The sequence below is a fragment of the Gobio gobio genome (assembly GCF_949357685.1).
Source record: "Gobio gobio genome assembly, chromosome: 13".
In the NCBI taxonomy this organism is placed as follows: domain Eukaryota; kingdom Metazoa; phylum Chordata; class Actinopteri; order Cypriniformes; family Gobionidae; genus Gobio; species Gobio gobio.
In genome coordinates this window covers 42433702-42448976 of record NC_137106.1, presented here as the reverse complement: position 1 = coordinate 42448976, position 15275 = coordinate 42433702, and the positions used below count along the sequence as shown (strand labels likewise).

The 15275-nt window shown below is 38.5% G+C and overlaps 1 protein-coding gene across 1 annotated transcript in view; it reads left to right on the top strand.

Moving 5' to 3' along the window:
- LOC307136406 (b(0,+)-type amino acid transporter 1) overlaps window positions 1-13622 on the top strand; it is a gene marked incomplete at its 5' end in the record, with an annotated part of 71555 nt that extends 57933 nt beyond the window's left edge. Inside the window, one exon of the mRNA XM_079833389.1 lies at window positions 12587-13622. Coding sequence (XP_079689515.1) covers window positions 12587-12817 — 231 coding nt within the window. The 3' untranslated portion in view covers window positions 12818-13622. The remainder of the gene's footprint in view (window positions 1-12586) is intronic.
- Window positions 13623-15275: the final 1653 nt, after the last annotated feature.

Sequence of the window (15275 nt, the reverse complement as noted above, 5' to 3'; positions counted from 1 at the left end):
TTCTGACTTGCGTCCGTGGTAGTTCAGGCTCGCCAAGTTCAACTCCGGAGAATGAACTCCCGAGGACGGGAGGACAATAGTCTGGTACTCTGCTAATGGAACAGCAGCTTTCTAGATAGTGTTATTCAGTGTATATATGTATATTTTAGGCTACAATAAAACGAAATATATGATAAAACACCACTCTGCCTCTTCATTTTCATTAAAAAAATCTGTCAGCGGCAGATGTCAGAAGAACTAGCCGTGTTAAGGCTGCTTTTGGCGGGGAGAGCGCCCGCTGAGCGCCGCTGATTGACTGTATCTCACAACTCCGAAAACGGCAGATAACATTTTCAAAAAGGCGCTCTCTTTATAAATAAACCACAGATTTGAGCTTTAAACAAATACATTCTCGCCTGAAAAAGTCTTAACTACATTTTGTGAAACATTAACAGTAGTATTTTTAAATTGCGGATTGATGTTTGCTGGTTGGTGCTAGATGCATTCTGGGATACCGGTCTGTCTGAAGTCCAGTCTCCTCTCGATGCATCCTCGATAAAAGAGGCGGATCAAAGACACATCCGGGGATTTGAACTGGACTTGGCTAGATGTGAACTTTAGTAAGCCGTTTCTCAATGTCAAGGAAGGATCCTTGGAAGCCAGAATTCCGAGGATGCTACGTCATCGACGTCCGTCGAAGGGCTGTTCCAATGTCGAGGTTCCTCGGAATTTCAACCAAGGTCTGAGTCCTTCGTTCAAAAAATATGCCATATACAGGAAAGGATGCTTATGAGTAGACTTTGCGCACTTAGAGTTCTCAAATCACCCACAATCCTATGCGCGCAGCTTTGCTATCTAGTTAAAAAAATACAAAATATCGGACGTTGGCGGAGTCTGAGCGTTAACGGGGCAATATGCTTTCAAGTGTTAGTATTTACGTTACCAAACATTTGTTATAACCGTAGTAAATATAAGTAAAGTTTAACTTTTAAATGCCAGTACAAATTACAACCGTATTGATATTATACAAATGACATTATTGATGGCTAACGGACCTTTTCACTGACGTAATGAGGCTGACGCGCACTTGCAAGCCTGTTCCATTTACTTGTCCGTTTACCAACGGTGTTTCTCAATGTCAAGGATCCTTCCTCTGTAGGACTAGTCCTTCCAAGTCACTTCCTTCAGAGGCTAGGCGAGGCTCCTCTTTAGCATTCGGAGAACACATAAATGGAACGGCTAGCAAGTGCACGTCATTGCCTCATTACGTCAGTGAAAAGGTCCGTTAGCCATCAATAACGTAATTTGTATAATATCAATACGGTTGTAATTTGTACTGGCATTTAAAAATTAAACTTTACTTATATTTACTACGGTTATAACAAATGTTTGGTAACGTAAATACTTACACTTGAAAGCATATTGCCCCGTTAACGCTCCGACTCCACCAACGTCCGATATTTTGTATTTTTTGAACAATATAGTAAAGCTGCGCGCATAGGATTGTCGGTGATTTGAGAACGCTAAGTGCGCGAAGTCTACTCATAAGCATCCTTTCCTGTATATGGCATATTTTTCGAACGAAGGACTCAGACCTTGGTTGAAATTCCGAGGATCCTTGACATTGGAACAGCCCTTCGACGGACGTCGATGACGTAGCATCCTCAGAATTCTGGCTTCCGAGGATCCTTCCTTGACATTGAGAAACGCCATTTTAATTGGAACAGTACTTGGGCAGCAACTGATGACGTAAACAATTGACGATTGATGGCAGTTCCTCCCGTCCTCTGGAGTTCGTTCTCCCGAGTCGAACTTGCAAGTCTAAACTACCAAGGACGCAAGTCAGAAGGTCGCGTACTTGGTATTGAGAAACGGCCTAAACTTGGCCGATCTCACGAACCGATCGCAATTTGATGACGTCATCGCGTGAGGGCGTACATGACGCGTGGGGTAATAGCACATATTCAAACGAGAGCTTTGAAGGCAGAAGTGGAGAAGGGTTCCATGTGAACAGCAGTTGAACACGGGTCAGTCGGTCCTAAGGGATGGGCGAACGCTGTTCGGAAGTAGGCTATCGATATACAGTAGATACGAACGCATCTGAAAAATAGCGGAGTACACAGAGTGAGCTGATGCAGGGAAAGTGCATGATACAATTTGTCCTAAACATGACACATGCTTTATATTAAGGGCTTTAAAATAACTGGTAAGATCTTGTTAACACGTATAGTTTAAAGCAGCTTGCCCTGTCAGATGCTCTGAGAGATAGGCTTGTGCTGACAGACAGATACCTGCGGTGTCTAATGCGTTTGAGATGTGGTGCTTTCCTCAGTGCATAACTTACATTTCACCGGGATATTCTCCATCTGAAAATGTTAGAAAGTCATGCAAATGTCCATTTTGCTGTCAGGAGACGACAAGCCTTCTGCATGTGAATCTCCGCTAAAATTCAGACTTCCGCGAGCGCCGCCGCGCGCATCCGCGCCAAACAGACGGAGCACAATAGAACGCAATAATTCTGACTAAAATATACATATTTCTAAAATATTTGTTGTTGGACAATAAATGTGCCATATGTAGAATTTTAAACCTACAAGTATGTATATTTTTATGAAAGTGACCATTATAATCAAATATGGGCTAATATGCTTTTGTTTTTATTTTCATTTTTAGTTCAGTGAATTAAAAAACAAAATGATTAATACATGCCTACATTAAATTCACTGTATTTGTTTATAGCCTTCAATATCAACATTGTTTTTAGGACATCATTGGGCAGGATGTGAAATAAAATTATTATTAAAATAAATACAGATATTTTTTTTAATCCAAATAGAAAAACGTAGAAAATACAGCCCTATTAAGTTATTTAATATGGCTGTATTTTCTAAGTATTTTCTATTTGGATAAAAAAAAAATCTATTTACTTAAAGTATCCTGATATGCATAGTATTATGCAGAAACCCCATTTAAAAGGCATATTAAAATGTTCACTGTATAATGAATCATTCTTGTGATTATTTAGTACCCATTACATAATTACCATAAAAATATAATTAAGGCAACATCTATAATTTTTTTTTTTTTATCTGAAAAAAAAAAAGGTTAACAGTGATCAGAGAGTTTAATCAGTGAAGCATTGGAATCGGTATCGGTATCGACCGATCACCATGACAAGAAATCGGCACTTGGTATCGGCAGCAAAAATCCTGATCGGAGCATCCCTAATATAAATATATTTGGGATGTATAAAAAGGATGTATAAAAAATTAGGGATATATAATCATAATAGACATAATAAAGTATAGCATATTAAATGTGTGTGTGTGTGTAATTATATTACACACACACATACACCGATCAGGCATAACATTATGACCACCTTCCTAATATTGTGTTGGTCCCCCTTTTGCTGCCAAAACAGCTCTGACCCGTCGAGGCATGGACTCCACTAGACCCCAGGTGTGCTGTGTATCTGGCATAAAGAGGTTAGCATCAGATCCTTAAAGTCCTATAAGTTGCAAGGTGGGGCCTCCATTGATCGGACTTGTTTGTTCTGCACATCCTACAGATGCTCGATTAGATTGAGATCTGGGGAATTTGTGGGTCAAGTCACCTTCATTTACATAGCGCTTTTTACAACACATTGCTTCAAAGCAGCTTTATAGTGATAATAGGAAATTAATGTTGCTTTAGAAAAAAAGCTAAAGTAAGTTTTTGATTAATTTCTGTTGTAAAAACTGATTAGTTATTCAATAGTTTTTAATTATTATATTTTATTAGTTAAGTCGGTTTCAGTTCATTATGAGATTTTAATTACTGTGATTGGGCATTAAAGGTCCCATGGCATGAAATTTTCATTTTATGAGGTATTTCAACATTAATATGAGTTCCCCTAGCCTGAATTTTGTCCCCAAGTGGATAGAAATGTTGATCGGTGTAAAACCGAGTTCTGGCTGTCTCTCTCTGGCTTTGAGAAAATGACAGGCCAGACGAGCCAATCCTGAAGTCTCCTGGTTTGACGTCCAAGCAGGAAGGGTTACCTCCCTTTCCTCCGCCCCGAGAATCTGGCACGCCCATGCAAACACTCGAGATCATTAACGTTACTTGTGAACAAGTGAACGCTGCAGTTTCTCAGTGTTTGGATGTACAAATGAAAACAGAAGTCTTTCTTCAGTTCCTTCTGATCTGTGATCATTGATTTCTTATGTGTAGCTAATTATTTATTATTCGTGCACACACTGCGGTTTCTCTCTCCCGACAGAACGGTGTTTTCGTGTTTTCTATCTTGTGAGTCAGTGTTTTTGTACGTCCTCGTCGCGTCTATCTGTTCTAAAATGTGCATACAGTCTTTTCTGTTTAACATCAGCAGTCACATCTTTAGAGATAAACCTCACGCACGCCGAAGATTGGCCTTCAACATCCCCGACCTCCGGTACTGCATCTGGCCCACAGCGGAGGCACCAAACGCGGCGTGAGATTAAGCAGAAGGAGGGTAAGCGTGAGCATATCTGGGCTAGGCTAGCCAGCTTTCCCCACAATAAACTGGATTACATTCGATTACTGCTGTTGTGTCTTTGTTTGCGCTGTGTAAGTTACTCAATGCGCGTCACTGACGCTATTCATATAATTGGAACATATCTAGAAATAATGCTATACTCAACACTTACTAACTCGTTCATCTCGCTGTAATGGTAACTTACATTGCATGTGTTACAAAGTTGGTAATAATGATGAAGACGTACTCGGCGTGACTGGGACTCGTGTTTATTCAGAACTCTCAGATACAAACACAATAAACTCGCGCTGACAGACAGCGCTCTCATAACTCAGTAGTTACTATAAATAACTTTGTTAGCAATCGCAACCGTCTCCGTGATGTCCGGTTCGCGAACGAATCATTCTTTTGAATCGGTTCTTTTTAGTGAACCGAACCAGTTCACCAAATCGGACTGAATCGTTCTAAACGGTTCGCGTCTCGAGTCAGCGCTGATCCATAATTTACTAAAGTTACTAACTTTCTGACATGAGTGACAGCCCCTCCGACTAGAAATAAACTAATAACCTGAAGTATATGCTAGTAACTACAACAGTTCACCCTGAACTGAGACGTGCTGAGAACTGATGAGAAGTGAACTCAGGTCCATCCGTCTCTGGCAGGCTCGTGCCTCGTTAAACCACGCCCCCTCCGCTCATTTAAAATGCAAAGATGTCAGCCAATCACAACAGTGGGCGTTTTTGCTGAAGTCTCACAGCAGACACGCCTCTTGAAGCAGGGCATTCAGCCACAGGGCAAACAGCATTATAGAAAAAATGCCTTTTATTTCTAAATTATGACATTTTATGATGTAAAAATCATACAAACAATATAAGTACACCTCAGGAAACACTATACAATAATAGAAAAATGCCATGCCATGGGACCTTTAAACCCCTGTTGATTCTCAATAACAACTTCTGTAGACATCTAACAGAAATAAAGTCAGTCTGGTTAGTAATAAGTGAAGCTGATAAAACTGTTTGTGACTGTTAGACTGACTCTGAGTGAAGCACAGGCACCCCAACTATGAAAAGCCACGATCAATGGAGCTCCGAAATTGTTTTACCATGGCAACAGCCCCCAACAAAAAGCTCTGGGTCAATACATAAGTTTAATTCTTAATTACAGGGAGTGCAGAATTATTAGGCACGTTGATTTTCTGATCATATTTTTTTTCCAGGCACATTTGACCAATTCCAAACCACAGTAATCCTAATAACTACTATTGATTTAGTATTTAATAATGTATAAGTGATATATAATTGTTCATGAAGGCTGGAAATGAAAATCACCTTATATTCAGGTGTGTAGAATTATTAGGCATGTTTTCTTTTACAGATAAATTGAGCCAAAAAAGAGATTTAACTCAGACTGAAAAGTCAAAAAGTATTAAATGCCCATGAGAATCAATGCAATACTACAATGCAATACTAGACATTGCAGTTAAGGTGTGACCATTGGACAGTGAAATGCTCGTTGGGTCAGCAGGATCTGACAAAAACAGGTGGTGAAGAAAAGACACCTGTTAACTGCAAAAGAATTAAAGTCCCTGTAAAGGCAATTCTGAGATTTGTTTCTAAACACATTATAAATGTTAGAAATGTATTGCTGAAACACATTACAAAGACTGTGAACTATGAAGTTCTGAATTCAGAAGTTAGACCGTTAAACAGTTTTTCACCGTTGCTGTGCTCAGGATTTGGGCGGGGCTAAAACGGTGGCTCGATGACGCACTGGAGCCACCGAGCCTGGCTCCTCCCCTAACACGATCATAACTAGAGCACATTCGCATCAGTTCGATCGCGAGTTACTGTTAGTACTGTTAGTTACTATAGTCAACAACTTGCATAACAGCTTACAAAACAAAAACGATGAAGAGGTGGATTAATTTTGTGAACAGTAACCTTGATGGAGAGCTGAGGATCATCACCGACACCTACCTCTGCAGTGACTTTACACCGGATCGTTTTACAAACTTTCACCAGAGACAACTGGGATTCACTTATAATCCGCTGCAGAACCGACTATCCCCCGCCCAGGCCTTCATCCTCCCGTCCCGCCGACATCTGGTACGTCGTGATCATAGACGCTCGTGATCAGTGAGTGTTGTCTTGTGTGCTACAGCCGCTTTCTCGCGAGTGGGCGTGGTTTCGGCGCCGACAGCGGACACACCCCCAGCGCTTGAGAGCAGAGAATGCTGCTCATTTTTTCAGGTTTTTGATAAGCTATTTTCTGTACTTCCCGGATTTTTTTATGATTCAAATTTGGCTGGGTGGTTAATAACACATTTATCTGTGGTGTGAGGAGCTTAGAACACATGTTTAGTTTTGACTTTACAGGGACTTTAAGAATTAAGGTGAAGAATTAAGGGTGAAACCATCAGGAACCCTTTAGTCTCCAGCGCCACCATTTTCCAAAGCTGCAACCTACCTGGAGTCTCCAGAAATGCAAGGTGTCAGGATCTCAGAGACTTCAGTTAGGTAAAGAATCCTAAAAAATGACCCCCACTAGATAAGAATCACAAGCTGAAGTGTTGTAAAATACATGAAGAAGGTTTTTTATAGGCTTTATGGACAGATAGGTTGAGAGTGACTCTTGAAGGGCCAGCACCACATCCTCTAGTACCACTGTTTGAAGAATTCATCTTCCAGAATCTGGCAGTACGTTTTGGGAGTTCATTTTTAGTCCATCTCTGCAAAACGGACTTCAGGATGGACTAAAATGAACTCCCAAAACGTACTGCCAGATTCTGGAAGATGAATTCTTCAAACAGTGGTACTAGAGGATGTGGTGCTGGTCCTTCAAGAGTCACTCTCAACCTATAAAACCTATAAAGCCTATAAAAAAAGCAGGCTTCATGTATTTTACAACACTTCAGCTTATGATTCTTATTTAGTGGGGGTAATTTTTTAGGATTCTTTACCTAACTGAAGTCTCTGAGATCCTGACACCTTGCACTTCTGGAGACTCCAGGTAGGTTGCAGCTCTGGAAAATGGTGGCGCTGGAGACTAAAGGGTTCCTGATGGTTTCACCCTTAATTCTTCACCTTAATTCTTAATTCTTTTGCGGTTAATAGGTGTCTTTTCTCCGCCACATGTTTTTGTCTGACCCTGCTGACCCAACGAGCATTTCACTGTCCAATGGTCACGCCTTAACTGCAATGTCTAGTATTGCATTAGTATTGCATTAGTATTGCATCCTTCTCATGGGCATTTAATACTTTTTGACTTTTCAGTCTGAGTTAAATCTCTTTTTTTGGCTCAATTTATCTGTAAAAGAAAACATGCCTAATAAATCTGCACACCTGAATATAAGGTGTTTTTCATTTCCAGCCTTCATGAACAATTATATATCACTTATACATTATTAAATACTAAATCAATAGTAGTTATTAGGATTACTGTGGTTTGGAATTGGTCAAATGTGCCTGGAAAAAAAATATGATCAGAAAATCAACGTGCCTAATAATTCTGCACTCCCTGTAGTTTGATTAAGTTTAATTTTCATGGTATCCAAAAGGCAAAAAAAGACTTTGGCCGCAGCTAAAAATAAAAACATACTTCAATCAGGTAAAGCTTTAAGCATAAAAGGTTCATGGGTGTAGGTTTAATGACTTTACAAACATTTGACATATTAAATATCATTCAGTGTCCAATGTGAAGCAGCTTTTCCAACATAGTCTAATACAGGGGTTTTCAAACTGGGGTCCGGGGACCCCCAGCGGTCCTCCACAAGGTTCTAAGTACTTAAATATTTAAATACTTAAATCATTCATTCAAATGCCACAAATGCTTTTCTTACTGAGTATTTTGTTCATATTTCAAATACAAATATCAAAAAATTATACATTTAATCTAAATCTAAAGTAAGTGAAGTTTACTTAAAACAAATTAAATTATCTGCCACTTGACAAAAATACATAGTAAGAAAAGCATTTTTTGCAGTGCTGGAACATTCATTCATTGCTCATATTTTCATCATGAGGACACTGTCAAAGTGACAAAAATGGCATGTCCTTTTATACAGGGTCCTGACATTTACTTGATAAACCTCTAGAACCTAACATACTACCTAACCTAATAATTAGAATTTCCAGTAGTTGGATGCATTGATGACACTCATATTCCCATCATCACACTTTCTGAAAACGGATTACTGTATGGAATGGAAGGATGCTGCCAGATGGTAGTACGAGATATATGCCATAACCACCACCACAGCTGTTAAATACATTTATTTACAATTTTTATGGTCATCTATATTTCCTACAAATGCTTTATTCTTTTTCCTGTTGGATGTTAATATTCTTTCTCCATCTCTTCATCTGTCAGTGGTGCTGGTGTTTGGCTGGCCTTAGTAGAAGTCAAATGTTAATGTCATTACCCTAATTAATAAATGTAACAGGTGGGATTAGAGAACATTTCATTATGTGAAAAGAGCATAGACCCGTTTCACATTTCTGGGTTTCCGAAGCTGAAGTCGTCATAGTTGGGTTAACTTTTATAGCGGTGAATGAGAGAATACATTCAATATTTATTTTTGTGTCCCCATTTGTTCAAATAGCAAAAGAAAATCTCCACAATAGTGATTTCACAACTTTCAAAAAGAGGGAAAAAATAGAGTGAGATTGATAACAGAAGTGAAAAGAGAGAAAGATTTTCTTTTTCACCATCACTCCCATTTTTAGAAACACCCTCACAGCAGCAGTAACTTGCTTTTTGTAATTTGATGCAAAAGTAATATAATACAAGTATTAGTGTTATAAATGTACATACATTTAAAAAAAAAAAATACAAAAAACGTTGCAGGATTTACGATATTGATGACCATTAAAACACGTCATCACTGTGAAAAGGGTATATGTGGGAAAAGCTGCTGCACATTGGACACAGAATGATATTTATTTAATATGTCTTAATATGTTTGTAAAGTCATTAAACCTACACCCATGAACATTTTATGCTTAAAGCTTTACCTGATTGAATTGTTTTTTTTTTTTTCATTTTTAGCTGCTGCCACATTCTTTTTTTTGCCTTTTGGATACCATGAAAATTAAACTTAATTAAAATAAAAAAATAATTAAACTTACAGATTGACCCGGAAGTATGCAAACATCTTTTTGTTGGGTGCTGTTGCCATGGTGAATCGTAATTTCGGAGCTCCATTGATTGTGGCTTTTCATAGTTGGAGTGCATGTGCAGAGTCAGTCTACTCAGAGTTGATTGAACTACCTCAATTCAGCTGGTCTGAAACCCAAAACTCAGAGTTTCCCATCTCAGAGTAAGTCAACTCAGAGTTGGTTGAACCTCCTTATTGAAACGGGCCCCAGGTTAGGTTCACAGAGTAAGTGACCCTGGTAACTGACTCTGAGTATAAGTTACCTCATTTAGAAATGGGCTTGACTTACCCTGCTTTCTCGGGTTTGACATACATCCCATTCTGAAACAGTAAACTCAGAGTTTCCCCCATTTCAGGGTTAATATACTCAGAGTTTTCACTTAACCTGCTTTCTGAAACGGCCCCTGGTGTTATTTTAGTCCAACAAGCGTGTTGTGTTAATAATACATTTACACTACTTGCTCTACGTTACCGAAGCATGAGATCCAGCAGTATTATTACAATCCGTTTGAAGATTTTAACAAATCACAAAAAGTTAATCTTTGATGACATTCAGATACACACAGACATCAAGAATCAGCGTATAAATCTTCTCTATGGTAACAGTCAACAAAATATTTAAATACTCAGATCAACTCTGGACATCACAAAAAAAAAGCTGAAATGTCACCCAAAAAACAACAACAAACAATAAAATCAAATATTTACAATTAAACAAATTAATAGGACAATTCAGCTGCATAATTTATTCATGCTGCAATGCATGCTGGGAGTTCTGTTCTATACTGGTACCCAGCATGCATACATTTTTGATTGTCACCATTTTTGAGATTCATGTGTTGATTGTTGATGTCTAGCTGTCTGCATGTCATTGTAGGTTAACTTTGCACGTTTGTTTTAATCTGCTAATTGATTGTTAAAATACTGCAGGATCTTATGGTTTTGTAAAGCACAGGTTTTGTAATGAAAATGCATTAAAGGTCCCATGGCATGGATTTTTTTAAAAATATTTTATGTTTCCTGAGGTATAGTATGGTTTTTACATAAAAAAATGTAAATTTAGAAATAAAAGGCTTTTTTTTTAAATACTGATAGTAGCCCTCTGGCTTGAATGCTCTGTTTCAAGGGACGTGTCTGTGAGACTTCAGTGAAAACGGCCACTGTTGTGATTGGCAGACATCTTTGCATTTGAAATGAGTATTAGATTATGTGGCGGAGGGGGCGTGGTTTAGCGAGGTCTGCGAGACTGCGAGCCTGCCAGAGAGAGACGGACTGTACACTCATGGAGCAGAGAGACGGAGAGCTGGGAAAAGATAGCTGAGAAAGTTTTATTGTACAGAGTTGTTGAGAGCGCAAGTTTATTTTGTTTGTATCTGAGAGCTCTGAATAAACACAAGTCCCAGCCACCAGACCCTGTCGTCTTCATCCTTATTGAGTAGTCTTGTTGCGTGAATGTAGTGATTTCGTCATTGCAACGCTATTTCTCACAAAATGCTTTGACCACAACTAACAGCAAACACGACGTCGACATGAATACAGTAAGAGCTTTGTTGTGCAGCATAACCGTGTCATTCGTTATTATGGCAGTTTGGACAAGTGTGCAGATACACTTGCGACGTGTGATTGACAGATTCGAACATTATAAAGAGAGTGTCCTTTGATCGCTCTCTGTAATCATTTAAATAACGGATTTGTTTCATGCTACTAACAGAAACGATGAAGTTGATCGTTTTAGTCACTGGCTTGATTCACTGATGCATTACGCTTAGGGCATCAAGACGGCCAGTGGCGGGACTGACAGTATTAAATGATTTAGAAAGAAAGTCTGCGTGAACTTGAATGATTAGCTACACATCAGAAATCACTGATCACAGATCAGGCATTACTGAACACTGTTACTCACTGTTTGTGGCAGTGCTGTCGAATCCATATTGTAAAAGTCTGTTTGTAAAGCCTGTGCTGACATCGCGACTGATAAACGGAATCCATTTTCTCCAAATTCTCTGCGCAGGCAAAGCAGAGGAAGGGGAGGTAACCTTTTCTCGTATGAAGACATACAGGGAAGATTTCAGATCGGCTCGTCAGAGCTTTCATTTTCTTAAAGGCAGAGCAGGACAGCCAGAACTTGGTTTACACCTATCGAAATTTCTAGCCACTTGGGGACCATATACAGGCCAGGGGAACTCATATTAATGTTAAAAAATCTCATAAAATGAACATTTCATGCCGTGGGACCTTTGATAACACAATTGTTAGAGTCAAATTACATTACAATTTCATGATGATTATAAAGCCATCAACAGGTAACCATCAACATCACCTGATGTCATTTCGCTTTAGCTTTCTTTGCTACTTCAAATGTGTTTTACAAACACATTCACAGAAGGCAAAAGAGACTTCAAATGAAACACATTAGAGTTAAACCCCTCTTAATTATCAATAAGAGCTTCTGTAGACATATGACAGAAATAAAGTCAGTCTGGTTAGTAATGCGTGAAGCTGGTAATGCTGTTTGTGGAGTTGTTTAATCCTCATCTGCTGAGATCTTCAGAGATGTAATGTCTTATTTTATCTTCAGTTGATTTCATCTAAGACTGTGGCTGAAGTCAGTTGTAGTTCTTGTCTTTCTGCTTGTCTCTTTTTCTGTTCTCTTCTTTCCTTAAGAGATTCTACTTGTTAACAGGCTTATTATAATAATAATAATCAGCAGCAGCAATCTACAACAACAGAAATAATCAACTGCAGCAGCATTTCAGCAGCAGCGTAGCAGATCTATTCCGCCAAGACCAAACACATTAACATTGTCGTATCCATTACCATGCTAAATATCTTCCCGAGAGTTGTCATGATAGAACAAAAAAAATTTCAAGTGGGCAATATGACATGATAAACCTTGACAGAAAAACTAGTTAACATTCAACAAATCTCTTTATGTATACCCTTCCAAGATACCCATAATTATTCCAATCCTGGTGTTGCTGGCCGCAGTGTTCCTGGTGCTGGCTCCCATCTTTGATGACCCACAGATTGAGTACCTCTATGTGATCCTCTTCATACTGAGCAGTTCTGTGATTTACATCCCTTTCATTCACTTCAAGTTGTTCCCAGGATTGTTAAATAAATTCACAATCTTCCTTCAACTTTTCCTAGAGGTGGCACCAACTGCCAAAAACCTGTAATGCGGAGGGAACAGGACTGTCAAATTCAGTGCATTTTAAATTCATATGTTATAGGCTCTCATGATTCTAAATGTGTAATATATAAAATAGAAAAACAGATTAATCAATCAATTATATTCTTCTAATCATACAACTTTCAATGCAATGATGACTGTTTTACTGGGTGTGAAAGTCAAAATCTAAATTTGAATTGCTATTTTTTAAGAAACAGATTGTTGGGTAACACTTTACAATAAGGTTAATTAGTTAACATTAGTTAACTACATTAGTTAGCATGAATTTATAAAGATCTGCTCTTCTAAAGCATTTGTTAATCTTTGTTAATGTTAATTTCAACATTTACTTTACTTTACTTTATTAAAATATTGCTAACATTAGTTAATGCACTGTGAACTAACATGAACAAACAATGAACAGCTGTATTTGTATTACCTAAACATTAACAAATATTAAGATAGTAACAAATGTATTTATCATGGTTAGTTCATGTTAGTTAATGCATTCACTAACGTTAACAAATAGGACCTTATTGAAAAGTGTTACCCATCTTATTTGTGTAACAAAGGGACTCTTTAAATCAACATTGAAGTTATCAACATTTAACCACCTTCTGATCTGCTAATAATGGCATAAAGCTGAACATAAATATAGCTGAATATCAGAGTACAAGCACCAACAGCTCATGTAATCAATATGATGATACAAGGGCCATGTCACTACTCCAATATAATTAGTTACATATATCTTTATGGAAGTGTTATTCTTTGTATTATATTAAAAGAGATCAATGTTGCCTCTTCATTTTAATTGGACAGCAATATATTCAATTATGTCTTGCAACTTGACAAATGTTTTCAATATGATTAGGAAATATAAAATTAATCTTTAACTATTTTGGAGATTACATATTTCTTTGCAAACTTCATGAAACTAAAACTATAATGAACTTCTAGGTGCATTTTTTTTAAGTTATCAATTGAACCTTTTACACTTATTTTAATCTTTAAAACCTAAAAGGTTCATTAGTGGGTTAATTTATGATTTTCATTGATACATGTAATGAATGTATTTTTTTTTTCTTTTAGTTGTAGTACACTAGCCTAGAAATCTAGACGCACCCTAGCGGCAGCAAATCTAATTTGCAGCCAGGGTCGTCTAGCAACTCTCCGTTGGCTTGCGAGCTGGAAAAACCAAACTCTGGTCAGGCCAATCCCATCGTGTATAGAGTCGGTAGGCGGGCTTAGCATAATGATGGCAGAGTTGTGGCCTTCTCCAAGTAGGGCTCGCTGCAGCCTGCGGTGGATATCCAACTCCGCCCACATCCAAGTGTGACGTCAGAAATCCTGCCCTGCAGCTAATTTCATTGGTTACAGTGACGGGTAGGTTTAGAGATCAGTGTTTGGTGTAGGCAATCAGTACTTAATTCGTTACATGTATTCGTTACAGATTCATGTAATGAATGTTTTTTTTTTTTCTTTTAGTTGTAGTACATTAGCCTAGAAATCTAGACGCAACCTAGCGGCAGCAAATCTAATTTGCAGCCAGGGTCGTCTAGCAACTCTCCGTTGGCTTGCGAGCTGGAAAAAACAAACTCTGGTCAGGCCAATCACATCGTGTATAGAGTCGGTGGGCGGGCTTCTTGTGACAGATATTTGTCTATAATCATTCTAAAAATACAAAAGTGCCATTCAGTAGCGATCACTAGAGATCCACAGTCTTTACTCTTTTGAGGACTGAACAGGTTCTGCTCGATCATCTTCACTAAAATGTTCTGGGTCGGATTCGGGCTCAAATTGGTATGGTTTTATAAATTGTTTTTATAAATTATTTTAATTTGTTTTTATACATTTGTACAAATTGGTATTGGTATGGTTTTACGCCATTGTTTCTAATACTACCAAAGCAGTCTACCGGTAAAGGTAAGGGGCGTGACATTTCCGACAAACGTGCACTAGGCGGTTAGCGAATCACAACACACTGGGCCAGCTAACCAATCTGAGCCCATTGCGTATTTTTGAGGGACCGGCTTCATAGAACCCGGAAACCATCAGACTGTTTTTACAAGGAGGGACAGAGCAGTGTAGAATAAAGGTAAAATATATGAAAAATAATGCAATTTTTTAAAAACGAAGCATGAACTCATGTTACAGTGCACCCCACAAACACAATCAAGCCTTCGAAAGAATGTGTTTTACCACCCCTTTAAACAACACCATCCTCAGCTAAAACAGAACGCCCATCCGGACGTCTATCCGTACTGCAACAGCATCTGGTGGCCGGAGAACGCAAACCATGACAAAGGTATTGAAATCATTTTTAAAATATACCACCGCCATCCCCTCGCAAACCCCAAAAAAGGGGAATCTGCGAAAACCGGCGACGGCACTTCAAGCACTGGAAGTGCAGTCTGTACCACAATCTGGCATAGTTTCGTGATCAGATCTTGTACAGACCTCAC